Here is a 26137-nt window from a genome sequence, read left to right as displayed (position 1 = left end):
TTTTACTTTTAATCGTCAAAGCACTGAATTGGACATTAAATTGCATGTGTTGAGTATGAAATTGCTGCTGACCAACAGCAAGCAAATGATATTAATTGACATTTCATAAATACTTGTGCCATTTTCATTATGTATAGAAGCCATAATTTACCATACATCAATAATCTCACAATGCTACACACATCACAATCTCTAGATCATAAAAGTTGATTTTAAGTTCACTGAATGGCATACAAATCAACTAAAGGCTTAGTCGATATGTATGCCTTCATGCCAGACAAGGCAGTATATGAAGAAATGGACAAAAATGAGCTGGGAAAGCATTACAATCCGATTATGCATGAATCAATATGCACCTGTTTGCATTTATATTTTTCAACACAACAATTAAATGGCAATAAAACAAAACCAAGCACGAAGTTAATTGTATAGATTCGCTTTGTTTCAAATTAATAATTTACGAAAAAAATATAGAAAAAAAGACAGCAAGGTTGCCAAATACTAGAATGAAATTAAAATCAATCATGTAAAAGTAACAAAAAATAAAAACCATTTTCGACTTTGTGAAGATAATAGCAAGAGATTTTTTAACATTTATGATATAACCAAAGTCATTAAGTTTTTCGTGTTTCCAGATTAACAATATCAACTTTACCATCAAATTTCAACCTAATCCTTTTCACATTGCATGTGGGTGCAAATGCGCAGTCATCTAATTGATCGTTGAAATCGTCCAATGATGATTGACTACAATTTTCATCTTGAGATATAATCGTACTTTGGCTACTTTCATCAATGACCAGAGAATCTTGATTAGGAAACTGCGTAGATTCAACTCTTTTGTCCAAAATCTCATATAGCGGCTGCGGTGTATCAGTACCTACAACTGAAGAGTCCGTTTCTGTATCACTCAACCTAGAAAGCCGCAATTTCAACTTTGGGATTTTTTGGCTGAACTGCTTTTTATGTTTGGAACGCGTGCTGTGTGGGTGATTGTGTGATGGATTATTAGTGAGATCAGAGGAGCTGGTAACAGAACTATTGGTGCTGGTGTTGCTGCCGCTATTGCTGGTAAGTAGGCTGTCTGTGCCCGAAGAGGCTGTAGTAGAGTTTTTATGTAGCCTTCGGTTGGCCCTTGACTCAGGAAGAGAATAGCCTTGGGCCAGAAGAAGTTCAGCATCGTAGCGTGTAATACCGCGAGCTCTGAGCTCAGTCTTTTTCAGTAAATGTGCTTTCTTGTGTAGATTTTGAGATCGTTTATTCCATGAGTCTACAATTTTAGACAAATGCTATTATTTCAAATATACAAACCGTAAAAATTGTACCAGTTAAATGTCCCACTCGCTCAAAGAACTAGGTTAGCAACACAAAGTGAAAATATGAGCTGGAAGCTAGCAGACCTGATACGCTAGGTGAATGTGCAGCAATCTTCCTTCTGGTAAGTTTTGGTGGTTTGGTAGGTGATGGCGCAGGCTGATCCTCTATTTTGTGGGAAGGTAAGAGCACAATGGGGTCAACAATAATTGCATGAACCTCAGATCTGTCAACAACTGGTTCAGCATTGTTTATAACAGGTGCTCTGGTTTTAACCTTATCTTGCTGTTCCCCGACATCTGCTTGATCATGGACATGTCTCACGCGGTTCTCCGTGTGTCGCAAACTGTAGCCATTCTTCATTGCCGATTTAATCGGCGACTCCGCCTTGTACTTTCCTGTTAGTCGTCTTAAAGGAAAGCAAGTTAGAAATAGACATTGCTCAAAAATGTATTTGAATTTCGACAAACGGAGAAAGATTTGCGAAACTAGGCAGAAAAGCAACAACAGTAAGAATGGTAATCGACGTGATTTGATGAGACATTACAAAGCCTACTTTTCACATGTAATGCATTCACATAGAGAATTTCCATCCCCAAAGAAGTCATCACCGTAGTAGCACGTGATTTCCTCTCCAATATCGATATCTCTAAGTACCATAACACACGCAGTGTCTCTGCCAGTAGGGACAAACTGTAATACATAGACACCACCTTTTAATGCTGCCCAAGAATTGCTCTGGTCGACTTCTGGCTCTGCTCTATGGTAAAAAATTCTTAGAAGAGTTGAGAACAAATATTGCAACATTCACTTAAAATGTATAAACTAAGAGTAAGATTCGAACACTCCTCAAAACTAGATTTGATGATACCATTCTTACTGGCATACAACAGGCGGTCGTTTCGGTCAAACTCAAAGCATTTATAAAATACCCAAAGTTGTATTACACGCAATAGTTATCGTAATTATGGGACAACCTAGTAATTGTTTTCCTGTTCTTTGTCATTTATGGCATAAACTCTTTTTATTATCTTAGACCATAGATACTACGCATATTTGAAAAGCAGGTTTTGTATACAGTCACTCCGTCTGACATAATAAATATTGCAGTATTGGTTTAGTGTTTCAAACCTCCTATATCTTTAGAATGACTTTTTACAGCTTTTTATGATTTTATTCAGCTGAGCGGTGCCTTTTTGCTTTTATAGTTTCCCTTACTTTGTGAACACAAATTCACAAATAAAGTTTCATAATGAAAAATAAGATGAGTGGCTCCATGCTTCCAAGTCCAAATATAGATTTATTTAAGCACTCCATTTGTTGTTTCAAGGGTTTCACTTCTCTTTAGTAAGTACAGTTGTGATCGTACTTGTGGGACCGGGGCAAGTACAATCACAACTGTACTTACTAAAGAGAAGTGAAACCCTCGAAACACAACAAATGGAGTGCATAAATAAATCTAAATTTGGACTTGGAAGCATGGAGCCACTCATGTTATTTTTCATTATGAAACTTTATTGGTGAATTTGTGTTCACAATGTAAGGAAAACTATATAAGCAAAAATGCACCACTCAGTTGAATAAAATCATAAAAAGCTGTAAAAAGTCATTTTAAAGATATAGGTTTTTAAAAACTAAGCCAATACTGCAATGAAATAAGCAGATTTCTGGGCGCGAAGATTAATTTCGCCGAGGTCTTGGCAAATAGTGAAATATCAAGTTTGAGTTTTTTTATATACGTGTACAATTAAAATGCATTCAGTCTGGACTTCTTATTAATTATGAGGCACACCTTCCCTGCTATAGCTTAAAAATTGACATTACAAGTGACCAAACTTCAAGATTGTTTCAAAATGAAGTTAAAATATTTTAAATAACCAAGTTGTTTTAGAATGATTTAATCACAAACAAGTAGGGAGGGTATTTTAAAGTGGCAAGCCCTTGTTATACTTGATGATTTACTAATCATCAAACATCGATCGCTAGAAATAATAAAAGCTATTTAGAGACAAAATGATGCTGTACACACAGCATTATAATATCACTCGCTAACGAAAACTCAGCACCTCAATAGTTAACAAAGGTCATCATCAAGACTTTGCCAGTTAAACCCGATTCAGTTTTGTTGTAACACAAAGACTTTATATATAGAAAATGGCAGCTTCGACGCTTTTTAATTATAACTGAATTCTAAATTTCATTTATAAAATTTTGTCTACTTGTCTACCTTTTTATCTATGAGTCAAACTGCCCTCTATAAGGGTAATGTGACGATAGGACAAAAAGGATATTCTTATGAGTAGATTTGATTCAACCTAAAACACTTTTAGCAAGGGATGCAGTTTCTGGTACAATTTTTATGTAGATGATGTACCACTGTATTAAAATCACTTTTATTTTTAAAAAGAAAAATCTAAACATGCCTGATCAATTCATTATGTACAGAAGTAGACCATACATTGATAGGTTTTAAAATAATGACTTTTGAGAATAGCTATATTTCCAACTATTCATTTGGGCGGAAAGAAATGCCATCTAGCCCATTTCAGAAAAGGAACCCAGCAAACGGCCTGGTATAATTTTATAACCGAAATTTAAATCTTAATAAGGGTGACATAAATACTATACAATATTGATTTGTCAAACAAATTTCGACAAGGTCGTGAGTATGGAGTAGATATAGGCTGAAAAAAAAGAAAACTGATAATCAAAACCAGCGTTTACAGAAACAAAAGTTAATTGTATTGCATCTATTTTCGGGCTTTTCCACATTGGCAAATACTCTCTCTCTAGCTGAGGTGCCCATTTTGTCAAAATTGCCATTCTTGTCTCAGTGTTAAAAGTTTGATTTACAAACTGCTTTTTCCTAAAATTGCTGCCATTTAATCAACGCATGACAAAGATATTGCCGAACAACCAAAGTGTATGATTGTATTGTGATAAATAATTGCAATTTTGAAATGCTGTCAGTTATTCTTCAATTCATTACACTCGCTGTCAATGTAACAAGCTAGATTAATTGCGCAAGCTTTGCCAAACACCTCGTATTGCCGTTTACCCTGACTACGAACATGCTAAAAACATCTCAAGCATAAGAAATAAAAGCTGTAAGTTCAGTCCAACCTCAGTTTTCAACTACAATCTGTTCTCAAAGGCTGCTATAAAAAAGCAAGTTGCTTGAAATCTGGAAAAAAAAACTTTACCATCACACATAATAGTTTTAATTTGTTCCCCGGAAACGACTCAAGATTAAGTATTTTTAACCAATTTTAAACCATAAAGTGTCTATTCACAAAGCAGATAATATATCAAGCCCAATGAGATTTCATAAATACTATGTTAATAAAGTTGACTAGTCTGGAGAATATATTGCTGTATATCTAGAAACTTGTATGTATCCCAGTCTCATTTTTTCAGATTTGTGGATCAAATCCAAGTGTAAAAATAGTTTATGCGTTTCATTCTCATCAGAAATAGTAATAAATAATACACAAGTACACAAGGCAAAATTCAAATACAGTCAATATTTGTTAAAGTGCAATGAACACGTCTGAGTACAAAGTTAAATACTAATAAAAGACAGCATCATCAATTGACAACCAAAGACCATCGCCGAGCTTCTTTCAGTTATCTCAAGAGTGTTTGGGTTGTTCAGCATTCGAAACAAAAGACTCTTAATTTTTTGCGCGAACTTGGGTTTGTTCGAGATGAAGGCATTTGAAAACCCAGGCTGGACTATTATCTTCTAAAGAGACCACAGTCACCTCTTATGAACCATCAGTATATCAGTAATATTTAACATCCTTTGGGTCTACACTGCGGTAGGTTGGTTACAGGTCGCCTCATGGAATTAGGGATATTATTCAATATACATACGATCACTCTGCCATTGTTGGTATGCAACCAATATTCTTACTTTGCAGTTGGGCTTGCAGTCATGATTGATAAAAGAAGCAGGCCCAAGCCAGAGTTGCGCACAGTTCTTACGACAAGAATACATCACACTAAAGTCATTCTTTCCAGGTCGCAGCAACTGTGCTTCCTCTTCCGGGCTTAACTCCGCTATACAGCCTACTAGCAATTGAATCTTCTCATCTTTCACCCTGAAACGAATGTCTCTTCATTCGTAGCATATGGAACAGACACCTTACGTATATGAATTGATGTTTTGTGGAGAGGAAAGTATCAGTTGATTTTGAAGGCAAGAGTTGAAAATGGCAGCCTCAAGATGACTTATCGTGAAACCTCTAATTGAATGCCATAATGCTCTATATTTCAACCCTTCCTCTCTAGTGGCGGTCAACTGGAGGTGGCGGTTTAAATAGAGGTTGGCGTTGTATTTTTCAAATGGCTTGTCAGAAGTATGAGAAGATAAATTTAGCCCTTTTATGGGCAAACCAAATTTCGCCTATGTTTTGCCATCTTTTTCCGGTAAAACAATTTTAAACCTTGTGGATGCAATAAATCTGCTTACTTACCTTTAACTTGTCAAAGATCTCTTAATAAAATACTCATTGGAAAGCCAAGAGATATCTTTACCAGTTGTCATCTATTGCTTGCAATTAATCTGCGATGATATTATAACTTTGCTTTGCAATTTGTTAGAGCTTTCAATTTTTCAATTCATTGTAAACTTGAAGGCATATTTTTATTTTATAACTATATATATATTTCTCAAAGTATGTCGTCCGTGTGTCGTATGTCTGTCTGCATTTCGGCTATAGCTATTATTAGAATAACTGCAGCTGGACAACAATGCTGACGCAATGTCATGGAGTACCGTCATAAGAAACCTAGCAGCTTACTCAATTTTCCATTGACAATGTGCCAGGCTAATAGCTTGAAAGTTAGTTGTTTGACAAAGTTTTAAAACCTTAACAGTTGTTTTCAGTTTTCTCTTAATTTATTTCAACTACACAAAACACTTCTCTCATGATATGTAGTTTGAAAGTTAGAATGGTAAATGATGTTTTATATTAAATACAAATCAATTTTCTGTCCAGACTTTTTTATTACACGGGCAACGCCAGGTGGTACAGCTAGTTTAACAATATTGAATAAAAACTCATTGCCCTCATTGATTTGTTTGCTACAGTTTACAACCAAAACTAGCTTTTTAGGTGGAGTAAAAGAAGAGTTATGAGCGTCGATCCATCGTAAGCTGTGTTAATATAACGGCAAGGGTGCTATTAAATAATATGCTAGACATCTGCAAATTCATAAGTTATATAATGATGATTGATGAAATGCTACAAATATATATATATATTCATCAACAAGTAACATAAACGAACCATACTTATATTACATGACAAAACAAAAATTAACGTTTTTAAAACAAAAATATTTGCATCGTTTGCTTGGATAGCTGCGTACTGATTGTTGTTTTCAATGGAACGAGCGTTTTTTGGTTGTCCTCAACTCTTCTTCTGTACTGCTGAACTAGTCGATGTTAGCGTCCAAACCATTTTTTGGTAGAGCAATACTTTTACGCGTTGCATATAGCACAAATACAATGCATAAAATTTTTTCTCGCTGAATGCAACCTTCACCTTAAAACTAGTGGTTCATCTACCATTGTAGATATAAACCATTTTTATATACATACATGTACATGTACTTCGAAGTATCAAGATTGCGTTAAACAAGAAACTACTATTAGCTTAAAGGTGAAAACACACTGGGCAATATTAAACGCAATATCACACTGTGTGGCTCATGCAGAGCAATGACGCTAGACATTCTCTATCACAACTTTATCACAAGCGAGATGCAATTCGATTAGTTAGTTTTCCGAGAATGTATTTTTATGGCAACAATTATTTCTTATCGATGTTGACCAACATACAGCAGCAACATTTTGCTATTTTGTTATGATTGAAAGAGCATCAGAATGAACACTGAATTGTTCATAAATTCAATAAAAGCACTCCCAGTCCTTTATGACGTAACAAACAAAAATTAAAAAAACCCCAGTTGAAAACCAACATTTGGAGTCAATCATTGCGCAGGTTGACCATCTTGAGAATGCTAACTATTTAATATGTTAAGGATAAAAAACTACTATAAAGTAAATTATATATAAACATCGTAAAATACCACTGTTAAAAATACAAGAATCATTTTTTCTTATGTCTTCTTGCTGTGTAAACTCTGTGAAAGTGAGATAGGCCTAATAACAAAAGCGAAAGTTGTTTACGTCATTGCCTAGACGGCGCCATATTGACTTACCTAAATTTATTAACAACTCCGAAGAAACTAATGATACGGAATTTTATTGGCAGAATGAGAGCGTGCCCAAATTGTGGTTTGCTGGTGAATCGCTCAAGTGTGTTTAGGCACGCGCCAGCGATATCTTGCCGCTCCTCATGACGCGCACGATAAAATCGCCTAGTGTGTTTGGACCTTAGGGCAGTTATTAATTATTTCTATGGCGTTGCTTTCAAAGTTTTAACGAAGCAAAAACGAAAAGCTTTAGAATTGGACAACGAGAAAAAAATTGTTATTGATGTAAACCATTCATTACTTTTTCCATTTACTACTTTCATTACTACTTTCATCTACTTTTATTTTCTACTGACTAATTAATATTATGGACTCATAAAGATCCAATAAAGTCAACATGGCGATCAAATGTGGGTGGCGTTCAATTACAGAGTGGCACTCTATTTTCTAACCTTTCGCTCAACGTGGCAGTTAATTGGAGGTGGCATTCAAATAGAGGTAGCGTTCGATTAGAGGTTTTACGGTAACTGGTAAAATACTGAAATTATACCAACCAGTCCTGTGTAGCACAAATTCTTCCTCCAACATGCCCCTCAAGAGAGTACCGGGTGCATGATGTGATCTCATATCCTGCTTCATTTGAAAATGTTTTCAGATATCTGAAAGCCTAAAATAGGTTAAATTCTGTAAGTATTCTGGAGAAGAGCCGGTGAACAGAATCATGAGAAGGAACAGGATCAGCTCTGTGTTCATGCATGTATGATAAGCAGAAAATAAATTTGGCTTAGACTCTATTGAAGTCCAAAAGTAATGATTGGTGAAGGAGAGGTCGGCACAGTAGACACTCTTACAACGTAAATAATCCGTTCCAGGAATGTTTACATTATATGTATTTTACGTTATAAGAACTGTAAAGTACATATAAATTGCCTAATCTGTTTTAAGATCTTTCCAAACATCCCTTTGGCCATGCAAAACGGAAAAAACTTGACTTGAATCTTAAAATTCGAGGGCTGTAGAGTAACTGCAGTATTATTGGTTTGCATTGACAACATTTCTCCTTTTTTTGATCAATCTCACTAGTTTTATAGACTATGATTGAGGGTAATTTTTACAATATGTTGATGGGGAGCGCACATATTCGACGTTCATTTACAACAATTGCTTATTTTCTCTAAACAGCTAAGTCTATTCCGCAAACTAAAACTAATAAACAAATAGTTTATACGTCTGCAACAAAGCAAAACAACTAAACATTTTTACTATAAAGAGGTACTACCTGTTCGTCGTCTATCTGCATCCAGGGGTCAATGTTAGAACAGGAGAACTTTCGACGATACTCTAACTCGTAACATTCAGATTGGTAGACCGACGCTGCAACACCCGCACCAATCAATCGCCTTTGTATTTATAAGCAATTGCGCAACTTTCCTTTTCTCGGTTTTGTCGACGCATCTGACTATCTATCACGACGAACTAGAACGTTGCAAAAGTTGTATATATAATAAAGATAAAGTTATACGCATGGCGTTTTTTCTTTCGTAAGCACGAAAAGATCGATTAACATTCAAATCGAATTAGAGAACTTCCCGACTTGACGCTTTACGTTATATTAAACCTTTTACATAGTACCAAGCAAAAGCTTTACATAAATTCTTTACGTTATCTGGAATTTACGTTATAGGAGGCATACGTTATAAGAGCATCTACTGTATCTTACTAATTGACTAGTTACATCTTCAAATGGAGACACCAGAGGGCAGAAGCTAGAAATGGTGATAGCTGTAGCCGAAAGATGAGGCTATGTTCAATTCTTATCTTTGAACCATTAAGAATGCACTACTATGTTGATCCCTTATTGTGAATGGTACACTATTGTAAGTCATATTTATGTTCTGCATGTACTTTGCGATGAGTGAAAAACAAAGTGTTTTCTATCGATCATGGATTATAATAAGCTATAACGCGAGAGTATTTTTGGACACAATAAAATAGCTTTTATTGCTCATAATCAATGTTACTAGTAGCATGTAGAGTTCTCCACATGCGTCGATATGTGCCATTTTAATTTGCAAAATAAAGCATGTATAATGGGTATACCAATTTCTTAACTAACCTCTCAAGCAAATAATACAAAAACTATGATTTACTAAAGGTGTTAATTATAGTCACAATTATAAAGCCACATTCCCCTACCTCACCAAGTTGCTGATTACCCTAGGACACTTATGTACTCGCCTGATCTAACTTTCGCGTTTTCGCAGAGTCATCCTCTTGCGAAAATTTCATGAGCAAAACTAAACTATCCTAACGAACGAGCGAAAACGCGGAATTAAATAGCTTTGTTCATTGATACCGTAGAATGGAATTTTATAACGACATTTATTTTAACGTTTTTATCGACCACTATAGCATCGTTAAAATATAAACCAACAAAATAATTTGGCTGTCAAAATTTATTACGTTATTATTTGGCAATTAATTATGATTATTTTTCCATTAATAATGATTTATAATGATAGGAACTTGATGTCAATGCACACGCATTAGTAGCGTTATTGTTTGTTGGGGACATCAATCAATGCAGTGAGCACGCGTTTTGAAAGAAAATAAGACACACTGACACTCACAGTACTACACAAGCAGCATGGCTCTGGAAAGGTTTGGATTCACCACTGACACTTCTTCAATAACTTGTAATGATTCAAAAGATGAGGCAATAGAGAAAGAGTTAGCTCTGATAAATAACACTAATAATAAGGCAAGAGAAGAAGTTATAATAACTACACACTGTGCTAGTATCTGTAGCTGTAGTATTACTAGCAGCTGTATCATGTATGTATTTGTATACAACTTGTAATTACTGTAATACAGATGTTCAGCAATTATCAGCAGCATTTGAGTGTTTGGGACAACGTTAAAATTAATATACACAACACCGTTGATCGTTAAAATTAAAATGCGTTAATATAAAACAAGCTAAATTGTGACAATAACTTAAAAATTTTCAGCGTAATTAAATTCCATGCTACAGTAGTCCAAGAAACAAATGGCAGCAAGCGATCAAATTGCATTATCGATCTCGGCCATACAATTCTACCTGCGGTTCACAATTATAAACTAGTCCCAAATTGAAATTTTTTTCTTACCGGCGAACTAAACCTGAGGAATATAATTATGTTTGTTCCACTGCATTTATTTTCACATCATTATATTTTCGCACTCATCAGCTTTGCGAAATTAAGTTGCGGCGAAATTTCACTCTGTATGCTACTCATGAAACTAAATACTAGCGAAATATAAGTGTCCTAGGGTATGTGATAGGATATAAGCTACAGAAACAGAACATATGTTATCTGCAATAGTAGCTAAAACTTGTCTAACATGTGAGCAGATGAAGTTAAGATACTGATCTTGGAGAAACCAGGCATATTAATGTTTTGCTCCTGCAGCTTATTTTCCTGGCTTTGCCATCACCCCAAAAACTAAGCATTTTTCAAGTTGAGCAGTGTTAAACCATCTGATGCCGATGAAAACATTAGCGTAATGCAACATGTACAGCGGTAGGTTACCTCCACATTGGATGCCAACAAAAATTACAAGAACCCGCAATATTTGACTCACATGTTCCTTGAATAACTGCATCTGGCGCGCATTCTTTTTCTGAAACTGTACCTTCACCCAGTCGTTATTAATGAACTCTTCTATAGCCATTTCAATATCCTGATTTATTCTGTACTTGGCAACGATTGAACTCCACTCTTCTTGTTTTCCCTTCACAGGACGGAAGCTTTAAAATAAATAATTCTATCAAGTAAATAATGCAATAGATCACAAATTTCATCTTTGAATACATGCATCGCATTAGGTTTATTCACATTACATTATTGGTGCATTGTTATCGCATATAATTATTTTAGAACACAACGTTGAGGAATTCAAGTCTATCGCGTGTCCATGACAACCAAAACAACCAATATCATATCATTATTACAATATCATATCCCTATTGCAATATCATATCATTATTGCAATATCATATCATTATTACAATATCATATCATTATTGCAATATCATATCCCTATTGCAATACCATATCATTATTGCAATATCATATCATTATTACAATATCTTATCATTATTACAATATCATATCATTATTGCAATATCATATCCCTATTGCAATACCATATCATTATTGTAATATCATATCCCTATTGCAATACCATATCATTATTGCAATATCATATTATTGCAATATCATATCATTATTGCAATACCATATCCTATTGCAATATCATATCATTATTGCAATACCATATCATTATTGCAATATCATATTCCTAATACAATACCATATCATTATTACAATATCATATCATTATTGCAATACCATATCCTATTACAATATCATATCATTATTGCAATACCATATCATTATTGCAATATCATATTCCTAATGCAATACCATATCCCTATTGCAATATCATATCCCTATTGCAATACCATATCCCTATTGCAATATCATATCTCTATTGCAATATCATATCCCTATTGCAATATCATATGCTATGATATGATATTGCAATAGTGCCACTAGTGTGAAAGTCACAAAAATCTATTATTGACTATACTTTGTTGCAATATTAATGCCTATGCTTTTGCTTTGTTCTCATCTAACTAGTTTTAATATTACAATAGCAAAACATGGAAAATCCTAAAGCTCCTCGAGCTGATTTTAAATTGAGAAAACTTCCAATTATTAAAATTTTTTGGCTAAACATGGATTAGGTAATACATAAGCAGCAATGCGTAGTTGGTAGTATTTGAAAGCATCATCATATAAAGAAACAACTGAAGAACGCAAACCCAAAATTGACTTTAGTATTATTCTGAAAAAAGTTTACAGTGCGTAAAATTTGTAAAATTCTTATACCGCACTTCCTTTAATACAGATTGTATTTCTGCAATTTAAATCGAGGTAATACATATCGAGGTGATGCACTGCATACCGATTTAATGCTAACCTAAAAACGCTGAATTTAAAAAAAACAAAAGGATGTTGAAAATAGTCTAAATAAAAAATCTTGATATTGGTATGCACATGCATGTTTATGGTTTGTACGAAAAATAGTATTGATAATTAACCCGAAATGATGAGTTTTGCTCTCAGTTTATTAACTACAGCCAAAAACAGGCCAACTCACCGAGTGTTCATCTTGTGTGTCGTGAAGTTGAGAAATGGATCAATAATCAAACTGGTGCAAAGGTCATCAAACTCACACAACTCTTTTGCTGTCATGCCAATCGATGGCATCAGTCGACCTTCGACAACCATTTTTCCAACCCACCCCTAAGAGTAATGGTACCAAATGAGACAATTGCAAGAAATAAAAACTAAACACTATCTTCGAATTAGGATCACAATTTAATCAAAGTAAGATATAACATATGTTAGTTAAATGTTTATTTGTATTGACAAACGAGGGTTGGTCCAAAGCTTGAGAGTCGCTTTGCGTCATGTAAACTAATAATGTGGCTTTGCATAATCTGAACACATTTGAAATTCAATATACTGTATATGAAGAAAAATCATTAGGGTGGAAAAATTCTTATGGTGTACTATGTTCATATATGACTAAGCATGTCCAAACTTAAGTTAAGCTACCTTAGCAAGTCAGAATGAGTAAAAATACATGTATAATTGATTACTAGAGTCTCAAAAAGGAAAATGGAAAAAATTTAGAATGCAAAATGTGAAAAAACAGTGAATGGCATAAAATTAATCTTCTCATTCCAGACAATTTTTTAATTGGGTATCAAACTTGATTGGGCACAACAACGATTAAATGCATATGCAAAAAAAGCTTAAAAGGTTTACTTGCAACAAAATTCACATTACAGTTTATTTGGTATCAAAAGGTTCATCATGTCCTACTCTGCTGTGTTGTAGTTGCAAAATATGTGAAAATGTGATTACAAGCTCTTAAAAGCTAAAAAACGAACAGTTAATCGCAGCCATCACGAAAACTCTGTAGTTTGGAATCTCTATGGAGGATATGACGATAATGATATAACTTTACAGTTTGCCACACAAACACTGCAAGTGAAGAAACAATGAAGAACAAAAAAGTAAGCAAAGAGGACTGGCTCCAGCCAGTGATTCTGGTAGTGTTAGGTCTAAAGTAAATTTTGAAATTGCTCTGCTGTCAGCAAATAACCGCTTTAATCATAATCAGCCTTAGTCCAAAAGACTGCTATATCTGTGGTTCTTCGGAACATTTTCGAAGTAGTCCTAAAAACCACTATAACTAGAGCCGTGGATCGCATCACGGCCAAGGTGATGTATATTACAACGGCAACACAAGTCCACATCAGGCCAAAATATCTACACTACATGATAATAGCAAAGATGGTGAATCGGCATTTGCTGCGTTGGAGACCGACGTTGATTCTCAAAGATGGCTGATCGACAGCGGCGCTACCAGTCACATGATGAAAAATAAAACTGCTTTTTGTGATTATTTTAAGCTAGATTCTCCTGAGTACGTTGTTGTTGCTAATGGGTCTCAAGTTCAAGTAGTCAGAAAAGGTATTGTACAGCTGCAAATAAAAATTCATAAAAATAAAACTAGACGTGCTACACTTTACAATGTACTACACATACAGTGCACCCTCGAGATACGATGTTAATCTATTCCAAGGCTGGCATCGTATGGCAACAAAAAAATCGTATGTCGGGGTATAGAAACCATTGTAATTATACAATGGAAAAATACGAGGTAAAAATCGTCCAAAATTTTATAAAAAATGCGGTACATATTGAAAATTAGTAACAGACTAGTATGTTAATTTATGTTTTAGTATGTATCTTGAATTAGTTTACTGAATTTCAACTTATTATCACGAAATTTTATCCTTCATAAGTTTCTGTCTTCACTTTCATTATAAAATTTAGCGTGTCTGGTTGAAACCTTTTTCAACCAGAATTCAATAAGGCCGAGCGATGCAGTTATCGAAAGCGGCCTCGCACACACCTTACCATTTAATGGCTACCAAAAAGAAAAATGAAATTTTATTTATATTATACAGGACGTACCTACCTTTGGAGTAACGTGACTTTAGCTGGTACATGTAACGAATAAAGCAGAGAGGCGGTAAAAACGTATCAATGTTAATTATGTTGCTGTACACTTGAAGGTTAATTTAATACGTAATGAAATGGAATTTTTAACAGACGAAAGAAAGTTGTGTAGTCCTGTCCAATTTTTTTTCTGATTTGAAAGAAAAAATGCTGGTGCAATGCAGAAAACTGCTAGCTAGCTAACGCTTGTAGAAGGATCCAGAGAAGGTGCTACAGTAGTTTTTATTGTATGAAACGTGCACAAGAATCGATGTAACCATACGTACAAAGTTTGTATGTATTTATACACTAGAGGACAAGGCTTTAACAAGTTTAAGAAAGTAATGCGAATGCATCAAGTATCTTGAGTAGCTAGTTATATGAGTTACATACATACGACGAATATTATTCACATAGGAGATAACAAGCCCATTTGTAAAGACATGGTTAAACAAGAAAATACAACATAAAATCAAAAGGAAACAAATAAAATATGAAAAATGTGCCACACAAGAGATAAATAATATATACTACAGTCAAACATGGATAACTCGAACTTCACGGGACCGAGCAAAAGTGTTTGAATTATCAGAGCGTTCAAGTTATCAGAGCACTGTCACAAGTCCATGTATTTACTTATTTATTAGTAGATACATGTACATATACAAACTATAATATAAATCAAAAGCACAAATGGCTTGTATCAAATTAAATGCTTCTAATGAAAAGTTTAAAACGTTTTTATCAAACAGTATAGAGATTTTTCTATCACTTGAGATTGGTTGGTTTGAGGTGATGTTATTGCCAGGACGTTTTTTAGATTGACATTGGCAAAACTTGATCGTTGTTGAAATGCTCAAAAGAAAAGACATCTTTTTCTTTTGAGCGTTTTACCCACGATCAATTTTGCCGATTTTTCTTGAAGTTTATGCAAAGATTACCTTACTTTACCTGGGATTCGTTAAGAGCAACACTCCGAGGCAGTTCAATTAGAAGTTTTACGAGATTTTACGGTACATTGTATATCACTCACGCTTTTTGAATGGATACTTATTGAATGTACACACGTATTATGTGTTTAGGTCAAACGATGAATAGTTTTTTTAGCGAAGACAACGTATACATTTAAGTACAACAAAGTTTAAGACGTTTTAAACATTCAACATTCCGACGTTGATTCAACACGGAATCAACGTCGGAAAACTATTCATCACGGGCTAGCCGGATCACGCACTCAAGGATTTTCGCCACGCACATACAAAACAAAAACAACATGCTGTTTTTGTTTTGTATGTGCGTGGCGAAAATCCTTGCGCGCGTGACCCGGCTAGCCCGTGCTATTCATCGTATAGCAGTATAAATCAAATTTCACCAAACCTTTAGAAAAGTCATTGACAAAAATATTTTGCCGATGGTGGTAATAATGACGCTTACGAATTACGAAAAGATGAGGTTTACCTCTATGGCTTTGAATAAAGTGATTTTCTAAAGCGATAACAACCGTTTCGGTAGCCGTTGGGCAAAAAACAATTCGAGTTAACAGTGTTGAGTTCGAGTTATCTATAGCAATTTATCATTACGTGGGAACGGACCAAAGAAACCGTTCGAATTAACCATGTGTTCGAGCTATCCGTGGGCGAGTTATCCATGTTTGACAGTATATTATACATGTATTGATTTAATATACCATTCCACATCAGTAAATTGAACAATTAAAATATTTCTGCCAATGTGGGGGTTTTCTGTATTTTCTACCTCCTCGCCCTTACAATTGGTTGCTCCTTTTGAATGCTGATCGCGTGCATGGCCTTCTAACTCCTTCAAATCTTCAGTCGTAAGCTTCTTTTTGTGCTTGCTTTAATGGAGTTCTTGTTTTAATAATAATTGCAAATGCTGATTGGTTGCGATCATATTCCTTGACAATGTTAATAATACGGGTGCCTTCTTCTTATTTACGACATCCAACTTTGTTGACATAGAGATCCTTTTTCCTTCGTTTTTTATCAGTCTCAGATTCGATAGCTAACGAATTAAATGTAGATACTCGTAATTATATACGTATGCTGACTAAAAGTTTATAGTAAAAGATATTATAACGCTACAAATGAATATTTCCTCTGCCTTGAGTATTTTACACGAAATTTTCCACGTGGAATTCTGACATGAGAGAAGTCGATCATCGTGTCTCTTCTAAACTTCTGAAAATGTTTTCGGCACACAATGTTTCGTTGTCTTTTTTTATTTTGACATGCGTTATGAGCACACCGACCGCCAAATTTTAACTCGGGCGAAACTTTTCTCACAATCGTATGGTGAAATAAAATTCGTATAGCAAGATCTCACAATGTTTGACTTCATAAGGTGAAAAAATCGTATATCAGGGTAATCGTATCTCGAGGGTACACTGTCCTGACCTACACGGAAATCTATTTTCTGTAAAAGCAGCTGCACAAAGAGGATATATAGTACAGTTTGGACATTCACGATGCTGGATTAAAAATCAAAGAAAGATGCTAGTAGCATCCGGATCTGTATTAAACAGGCTATACATTCTTGACGTCGAGTCTGCTATTTATACTGTTAAAGGTGTGGTTGCATTAAATTTGAGTTGATCTTAAAAGAAAGCATTTTTTTCTCTATCAGTTGATATGTTGTTTGTTGTGTTAGGCGATCTCATTGCCAAGATATTTGAAGAGTAAAATCGAAAAAGTCTGATCACGGTAAAAACACTGAGGCCAAAAAAACATGCCCAGACTTGCCCAAAATGATGTCACACGTGATTTATCTGTCAATATATCTCGTATTCACATCGGCTATTTGCGATAAAAGTCTAGTCCTACGCGGCTCTATTGGCATATATTTTATTTTGTATTTGCTCATGTTGGTTAGAATAAAATTTTCAACCCCGCTACAGATACATTATTCTGAATGTTTCAAAGGCCTCAAATAACGAAAATTGAAAATTAGTCTTACTCACTTTCTCCAAATGCTGTGTAAACATTTGAGTGCCAACTACCGGTAACTGGACTTTTGGGCGACAGCCACTAGGGCGACAGACACGTGGGCGACGCTTTCGGTTCGAAAGGCGACAACTTCAGACGGAAAGGCGACACGGCAGACAAACCGGCGACAATTCTAGACTAGAAGGCGACAAATTGGTTTGCTGTTTGGTTGAAGGCAAGGTAATGTACTGACAAACTATGAGATGCTGTCGTTGTGTGCTATGCTTACGTATATTTTTGAAACGTAGCCTTGAAAGTGTTATTGTTTTTTTTAGACTTTTTTATAAATCGAAATTCCAACATGTATTTTTAAACGCCATTGGTGGGATTGGGATTTTTCTGATTATGCTAGCCCAGACAATTGACAAAATATTAAGGTTTTTTTTTAAAAATGCATCTAGCTTGAACAATTAAAACACTAAAACTTGTTTTTGTATCAGCATGTTTGTTCAACACTGTTCGAAAAGTCACGTTCTCGGCTGAATTGTCGACAATCTTGTCGCTGATTAATGAAACTTAAGAGTTATCCCTTCTCTGGTTGTTGAAACTTTAAAGTTATCTTACCTCGAGAAGAAATAGTTTTATGGTTTCGATCGTCAAAATTCACAGTAACTGGGAGAAGAGTTTGCTCTTTGTGTGAGATGAAAAGACAATTCCCTATTATTGTAATTTCTCATTTACTTGTGGAAATAATGATTTCCTTATCCTTGTTTCTTTACAATTATGATAATAATTCAATGTCATTATAATGCAGACTCAATAGGCTAAATTGCGGTTCACACTGATCTATGTTTGTTGAGATTTTATTTGAGTATGAAGAGTGAAGGCTTTTTCTGACATAGGTGTCTAAGATATATCCATATTTTACTAACTTCTGCAGCTTGTTGCAAGAGGACTAAACAGCATCACAGAAAGCTTATGGAGAAATGATCCATTCCAAAGCATAGAAATCAACTGGTCCTGATGCCATGTTACCCTAGAGTCACTTGAGATATTTGACCGAATTACCCTTGTCACAGATCCCGATGGCACACACAACCTGTAGTTTGAGACAATGAGGAGTGATCAACACCTCAAAGACCTTTGTGATATATACTCAGTTGCAGGTTAATGCTGCCATGTACCACATTATATACTATATTTTGCATTTTAACACGCACTATGAATCTTTTTTATATGCGACTATTTTAACAAAGGACAGACTTCAGAAAAGATGGGAAGATATTACAGACAGCCATTGGCTTGAACTTTAATAACAACTTTATTAAATAGTGGTGTAGGGAATTTCCTGCAATTATTTTTGTGTATGATTGGAAGTGCAAGTGCTTTTGAGCACCTGTGAGTCACTGTGTACAATTATACTCCTGTAATTCAAATTATCTTTTCATGTAAGTTTTAGAATTAGTAGAAAGTAATATTCAGTTGCCAATTTATAACCGTGAACCTGATCTCGTCATTCTAGATAGGAAAGAGAAGTTCTATCGCTAGATGGGTTTATCTACATAGTATCAATCAGTATAAAGTCATTGTAAAAAAATTAATGCTACAAACTATTGATATACATATTTTTGAAAGTTATATATGATAAAAATCAGCTTTACTATTTGTATAAATATACCAAAAAGCAAATTTATTAAAATGTATAAAGCTAAACTCATATGTATGTATTTATTTTCATACTGCAATCAGAACAAGAATATACATTAATTTGAGATCTACTACCGAGGGTCCTAATACATGATACATGAGCCAAAGGTAGTATAATGACTCATCAACAGCGGTATGCTAGTGACTCAAGAATGCATCGCTTCAAAGGGGTTGAAAAAGTTGGTACCTCTATGATGTCATAAATTAGGCGGTAAGGAATCTCAGACTCTTGCCACACTGATAAGCAACTTGCCAGTTTTTCCAAGCATTCAAGGAAGTAAAAAAGAAAATAGTGACTGGCTAAATGACTTCTGAGCGTGTTGACAGACTCTAAAGTTAAATTTGTGGAAAAGGATGAACGGAAGAATAGTTGGGCGATTAAAGACAGATTAATCTCAGCAGTTTTTTTTAAATAATAACTATCTCAATTAAATAATTATTTGGTACATTCATTAATACAATATGAAATTCTACTGTGTGTAAAAGAATAATGTAATCAGATTAATGAGGATATAAGCAGGTAATAGATGCCAAGGAAATAAGGTGGAGCAATGCGTAAAAAGTATGCTAATGCAAGATTTCCGATCTGGGCATCAATAAAGTTGGTGTCTTGTTAGTGTTCACCACTAATTCACAACAACATAACAGGCCATAGCAGGACTTAATATTTTGAATTAATCCTGCCCTCAGAATTGTCGCCTCAATGTCCAGAATTGTCGCCTGTTTGTCCGCTGTGTCGCCCTTCCGTCTGAAGTTGTCGCCTTTCGAACCGAAAGTGTCGCCTTTCGAACCGAAAGTGTCGCCTAAGTGTCTGTCGCCCTATTGACTGTCGCCCAACCGTCCATAATTCCGACTACCAATTCTACCGGAAATTCTGTCAAGCAAACTATGTAGAATAAGGTCTTTGTATCAGCACAGTTCCGCTACTACCCACACTAACGATATACAGCCTTCCAAAAGCCCCGCCCACATTATGTCCGTCGCCTATCCTTGGGGCGGGGCTGTATATCATTGCCCACACCGAAAACTAGTTTCTTACTACCGTAAGTAAAATGAGCAAGCTGCGTCTTTGAAAAGAATATACATAAGGATAGAGTTTTAAGGATGAGAAGTCTGCTGCAAACTGGATTTGAACTCACATTCTCCAGTTCTGCGGACATCCATATACCATATCCAATTCACTACAATATTCTGCAAATCATGTTTTGCATTATCTTTAACAATATTATTTTATTATATAATTTTTACAAGCAAACAGATTTTCACCTCGACATAAAGCTTTTATTAAAAACATTCATCAAGTCGTGGCCACTCACATAGTTTTAGCTGATACAATAAGACAAATTCATCTACTGCAACAAACTCAAACAAAACATCATGGTTTATGCAGCACACATTCAAGTCTCTCTTTCCCCTTTATGACAGTTTCCACACTGACAAAGCTGCTTCGGCTGGTGGGACGACATAAACACCCTGTAATCAGCAAAACAAATGCAATAAATATATGTCATTCATAGATATGTCATGCTAAAGCGTATCTACTGAAAGCTTTAAAATTGGGAGTTTGATAGATTGCGAGTGTAATTTTAAAAACGAATAAATGTTTAACAAAAGCACAAGTACGCCAAGCCAACGATTCGAAGCTTTGGTTCTGGAAGTTAAAGATTTGCATTGATCAATCAATTTTCTTCACTTTCTACAAGTGAAAAGTGAACATCTAAAGTCAAATCATAAATCTAATTCACTAGATAAAACTGCTGCAGAAAATTTGAAGCAAATGTAGCTAGGTGAACCGATAAAAAAATATAAAACGATGATTAGTGATAGCAAAAGTTATAATTTTATTAATTAGTACATATATTAATGAATACTAAAATATTACCTTTAGTATATTCATCAATCTAAATCATTGTATTGCTAGATGCTAAAGATTAAAAAGAAGCCGTCAAGAACTCACTGTACATACATATCTCGCATGTGCAGGAAATTACATTTTAGCCTCAAACAGGGAAATATAATCTGAATGTAAACTCAACAGGAAACTCTATAGGAGACTCGAAGTAAAAGATAAATTTACCTTCTCCGATCTTCCTCCGTAGAACGTTAACTACCTGATGCCCAGAAAACTCGCAGTCACCTTCACAGTAACTTCACAGCAATTTTTACAATTATGTTGTCCGCCAATAAAACGTGTCCATCGAGTAATTTATTAAAGTAACGATGTTAATTAATTTAGTAAATATCGATGACCATGCGATTTAATAACAGAGTAAAATCCCTAAACTTGAGATCACAGACAACGCGTTTTATGAGTGATAACATTTATTATGGCCTATATAAAAATTTCGCGCTGATGATTGGCTAAGGAAGCGACCTCATATTTATCGCTCGTGGTTTCTTTTCAGATGTGTTGCTTGTGACGCCACGAAAGAAGCACCCGCTGGAATGTGAGCTTTTTAAAAGAGGGCTTCATTCAAACGCATATATCTCTGGACAGGGTTGATCTACAAAGACAAAAATGGCATCAAATTGTAGCTGATGTTTTAGCCTTTAATGGGTCTTAATTTCATTAAATCGAATTTTTTGACGCAACCACATCTTTAATGCTGCCATATCTTCCTTCCGTGGCATCATCATCTCGCTCATGTAGACGTAAGTAGCCTCAATAACATAAATTATTGGTGTGAAAATGGTTGTAATGTTACCGGCGAAATAGGCGTCTGTGAAGCTTGCGTGAAAGGTAAAATGTCTCAATGGCCATTTCGAACTGACGTGGCATTAAATCAAGTAGGTTTCTTGAGTTGGTACATACGAATGTGTGTGGCCCTATAAAGAATGAATCTTTAGGTGGTAGCAAGTACTTTGTTTCTTTGATTTTAGTAGGCATGTACATGTATATCTTTTACATGAAAAATCTAGCGTGTTCCAGTCGTTTAGAACTCATGAATCATTATTGACAAATCAAACTGGACAGACTATAGGTAAACTTAGAAGCGATGATCGTAGAGAAAAGAGATGATGAGAGGTCGTTGAGAGATATGATGATACACCAAATAGATGTACAAACGGCGTTTCTGAATGGAAAACTGTCAGAAAATGTACAAGTGTATATGGAACAGCCTTAGGGTTTTGTCAAGCCTGGTAAAGAAAATTTAGTCTGCAAACTGAATTGCTCGCTGTATGGACTAAAACAGTCGCCTAATTGTTGGGACATGGTATTAGATGAATTTCTTAAATCATTACACTTCGTGCAGTCCTCTGCTGACAACTGTGTGTATATTCGCTAAAAAAACGACAACAAAATGATGATGGCGTCTACGTAGATGACCTGTGTATAATGTCAGACACTACTGCTGCGAAGACGACCGAATTACAATCAGTTATCTCATCTCAGTTCAAAATGACGGATCTCGAACAACTTCATTGTCTGGGATTAATTGTTGAAGAGACAATTCTATGCGTCTAAGTCAGAAACCTTACATTCAACAAATACTTCAGAAGTTCAACATGGAAAATTGTAAGCCTGTAGCAACTCTGGCAGCATATGATGTAAAGCTGGGTCCCAAGGATGGAAGCAAATTAACAACTCTCGATCTCTATTAATCGATTGTAGGAAGTCTACTATATGCTGCCGTATCTACTCATTCAGATATCGCTGAAGTGGTGGGAGCCTTTACCAAGTTTAATGCTTGCCCCACCCGGATCAACCCGACTACAGCCAATTGAGTGATACGTTACCAAAAGGGCACGAAAGATTTAGGCCTGGTTTTTAGAAAACAAGGTAAACCAATGGTCGGATACACAGATGCGGATTAGTTTTCGTTAATGCTGGTTGTCAAATCAGCTAGTCCAGCAAGCGTCAGTCAGTTGTTGCCATCTCTACTACAGAGTCAGAGTATATTGCGTTGTTTGATGGTGTTGTTGAATGCATGTGGTTACGTCAGCTAATCTCAGATATTGTAAGTGCACGGCTTAATTTTACAACTATCTTTGTAGACAATCGATTAGCTGCAGCAATAGCAAACAGCCGGAAAACAAGCAAGCGTACAAAACACATCGATGTAAAATACCACTACATTCGTGAGGCAATTGAAGCTGGTGATGTCTGCAACGAGTTTTGTTTGACAAAAGATAATATCGCTGACATATTCACGAAGCCACGACCAGGTGATCCATTTTTCAAACTTGGAGACATGTTGGATTTGAGCTAGTTGAATGTCTGACCAGTGATGATTAAATATAGTAAACACAAACTGTTACTTTTTTGTTTCTCAATGATTAAGATCATTGTAATTTTGGGTTACTCAGACTGGCTGTTGGTGCAACCACGTAACTGAGTAGGAGTATTCTAATAATAGCAGTTTCATGGTTTTAATAGTGCTTTCTCATTGTGCTTTCTAAAAGCTTGTTGCTTATTGGAACCCATAGCTTTTTCGTAAAGCTTTTTCTTTGCTCCCAACTGTCAAGATGAACGCAGCTAATAAAGTTTCTGTCAATAAACTGAATATTCAAACTTTATAAACAACACCGACAAGTTAGCTGTGACAATGGATTGAAACTAGTCATTTCAGTACATGAAACTAATCAGGTTTAGCAAAACCAAAGATTTCAGAGTAACTATCAAGGTACTGAAACCAACCATAGGGAAAGTTACGAATGCCATGGTCTTTCACAACCCTGTGAGGCACAACTGAGCCATAATAAACCACAAACTGTATAAAGAATGATTGAAATGCGAAACTATACAAAAACCAAAGATTATCAGATTCTTTTTTGAATTCCACTTACAGATCAAATGCGAGCACTTTTCTTTCCTACAGGCAAGATCCTGAAGACATGCTTTGTCTAACAAAGCATATACAAAAACCGACCGGGCATTAAATTCCACATCAGCTTCAGTTGAACTATAGGTTACAGTTCATACTTATGGATACTCTAGGTTTAGCAAGAAATGAGAATTTTTACAAACATCTCGGCTAGCATGAGTACTGAAATACAGGTTAACTCTAGCTTATCACCTTCATCAGTTGGAAAAAATGTTTGATCAAGCTGATTGCGCCATGAATCCTATCCAGACAGATGACAATTCCTAACATGAATCTCAGATGCAGAATCAAGCGCACCACAATAGAGCGATGATACAAGATCCTAAACACGCAGGAGTGCAGTGGATGATCACACAAAGCATGTTAAAATACAGAAATCTGTGTGGCTCGGGTGCTAACACAAATATCAGTATACCCAAAATGTTCTGTAGTTGAACCAATGTCAGTGAACACTGAAAGTACTTTTGTTGAATGTGGCTATACACCAACTACCTGGCGAGGTACCAGGCAAACCAACATCTTCAGCTGATACCCTGATTTTGTGATGTACTAGATGACCAGCCTGACCTAAGACGTTTCGAACTACAGGCTGAGAGAAATCTACTATGACCTATATGCCAACTAAAAATGGTGCGAAAAGACTATGAGACTGTTTACTTGATGTGGTTGTCACATAGGTTTTTTTTTATAAAATCACTTTGCTGATTACTATTTTGGTTTTTTGCTCACTTTAATAACTTTATCAGTGTTACACTGCGTTATAATCCAACCTTTCAAATATGGTCAATGGGGATGTTCTTAATAATCTGGTAGCGCTAATGTTGTAACATGCTAGTTCTATTTCTCTCGCTTTCTCTGCCAGATTTTTTGTTTGTTACACATGCATCAGGTTGGCAATGTACTAATTTACCCATTAGTTCATAAGAAGCTTGGTGCTCTAGGCGGCAGATATCGTACATGAGTGCCTTTGTATATTTCGCCAAAATTTATAAAATATGTTACAACATAGTTGACCAGATATTTGTTCAATCAATTTATATTAATATGAAAATATCAAGTCTGCATGTTAAGGCCTAGTACACAGTTAACTATTCCAATACGTCAGAGTTTACTAGAGTTATTGATCTGTCAAATGAACATAACCCAACATTCTAAAGTGCTGTTAAATTTAAGTATGCAATACAGTATCCAATCTAGTTGAAAAATCTATTTGTTTAAATGATCCAACCGATACTATTTCTTGGCATTTAAGTGCTTAACTGAGCAGGCTTTTAGGAAAGAATATGGTCTACATCAGCTTTTTCTAAGCGGTAGAACAATAGATACTTACTTCGAAAAAGAATTACTTTAGTAATGATGGAACAAGATCTTCATATTTAATACTCTAGAATTTCTACACAATGTTTCCTCCCTACAAGACTGTTCAAAATCCTAATGATACTTACAATTCTGTCATTGGCCTTATTACGAGTTATAATAAAAACTAGCAAAACAAAAAATCGTGAAGTGCAATTGTCTTGACAGGTAAGAAAGGTTTTAATTCATATTAGCGTCTTCAGTTTAGTCATTCAAGTACGAAATTATAAGAAAAAACGATGAAATAGCTGCACTACAAGTTGTCTACCACTTCATTTGTGTTGAGAAAGACTCCTTGCAGATAATTGCTGTCTGCATTTTTATTGAAGCATTGCCTTTACGTAAACAGTTAATCTATAACACAGTTTTACTTGAGAGGAACATATCAGCTTATCTTTTAAATTTTGGTACAACTTGTGTTTTGAATGCAATATACTTGATGCTGCAAATCTTTTAAATGATAATATCAAAGTCCCAAAACAATGCCTTTAGTTTAAATTATCTTAAGACATAGCCTGTTGCAAAATGAAATCGCTGTAAATGGCTAAAACATCAAAATTCCAAATACGCGTTGGAAAAGGCTTTCAGCCGACTTACGTCCCATGAAGATAATACGCGTAAACATATTGGCAAAATGTCTACC

General features: G+C 35.2%; 1 protein-coding gene across 1 annotated transcript; it reads right to left on the bottom strand.

Moving 5' to 3' along the window:
* Positions 1 to 334: 334 nt before the first annotated feature.
* LOC137399745 (histone-lysine N-methyltransferase KMT5B-like) lies at positions 335 to 20487 on the bottom strand. Its single transcript, XM_068085963.1, has 8 exons — positions 20452 to 20487; positions 12748 to 12893; positions 11164 to 11329; positions 8094 to 8206; positions 5231 to 5417; positions 1871 to 2007; positions 1401 to 1723; positions 335 to 1270 (listed from the first exon to the last, which is right to left on the bottom strand). Exons 1-8 carry the CDS (start codon positions 20470 to 20472, stop codon positions 615 to 617), a joined length of 1749 nt encoding a protein of 582 aa, XP_067942064.1. The 5' UTR covers positions 20473 to 20487; the 3' UTR covers positions 335 to 614.
* Positions 20488 to 26137: the final 5650 nt, after the last annotated feature.

This window comes from Watersipora subatra, chromosome 1 (genome assembly GCF_963576615.1).
Source record: "Watersipora subatra chromosome 1, tzWatSuba1.1, whole genome shotgun sequence".
Classification (NCBI taxonomy): Eukaryota; Metazoa; Bryozoa; class Gymnolaemata; order Cheilostomatida; family Watersiporidae; genus Watersipora; species Watersipora subatra.
This window is presented reverse-complemented; position numbering and strand designations above follow the sequence as displayed.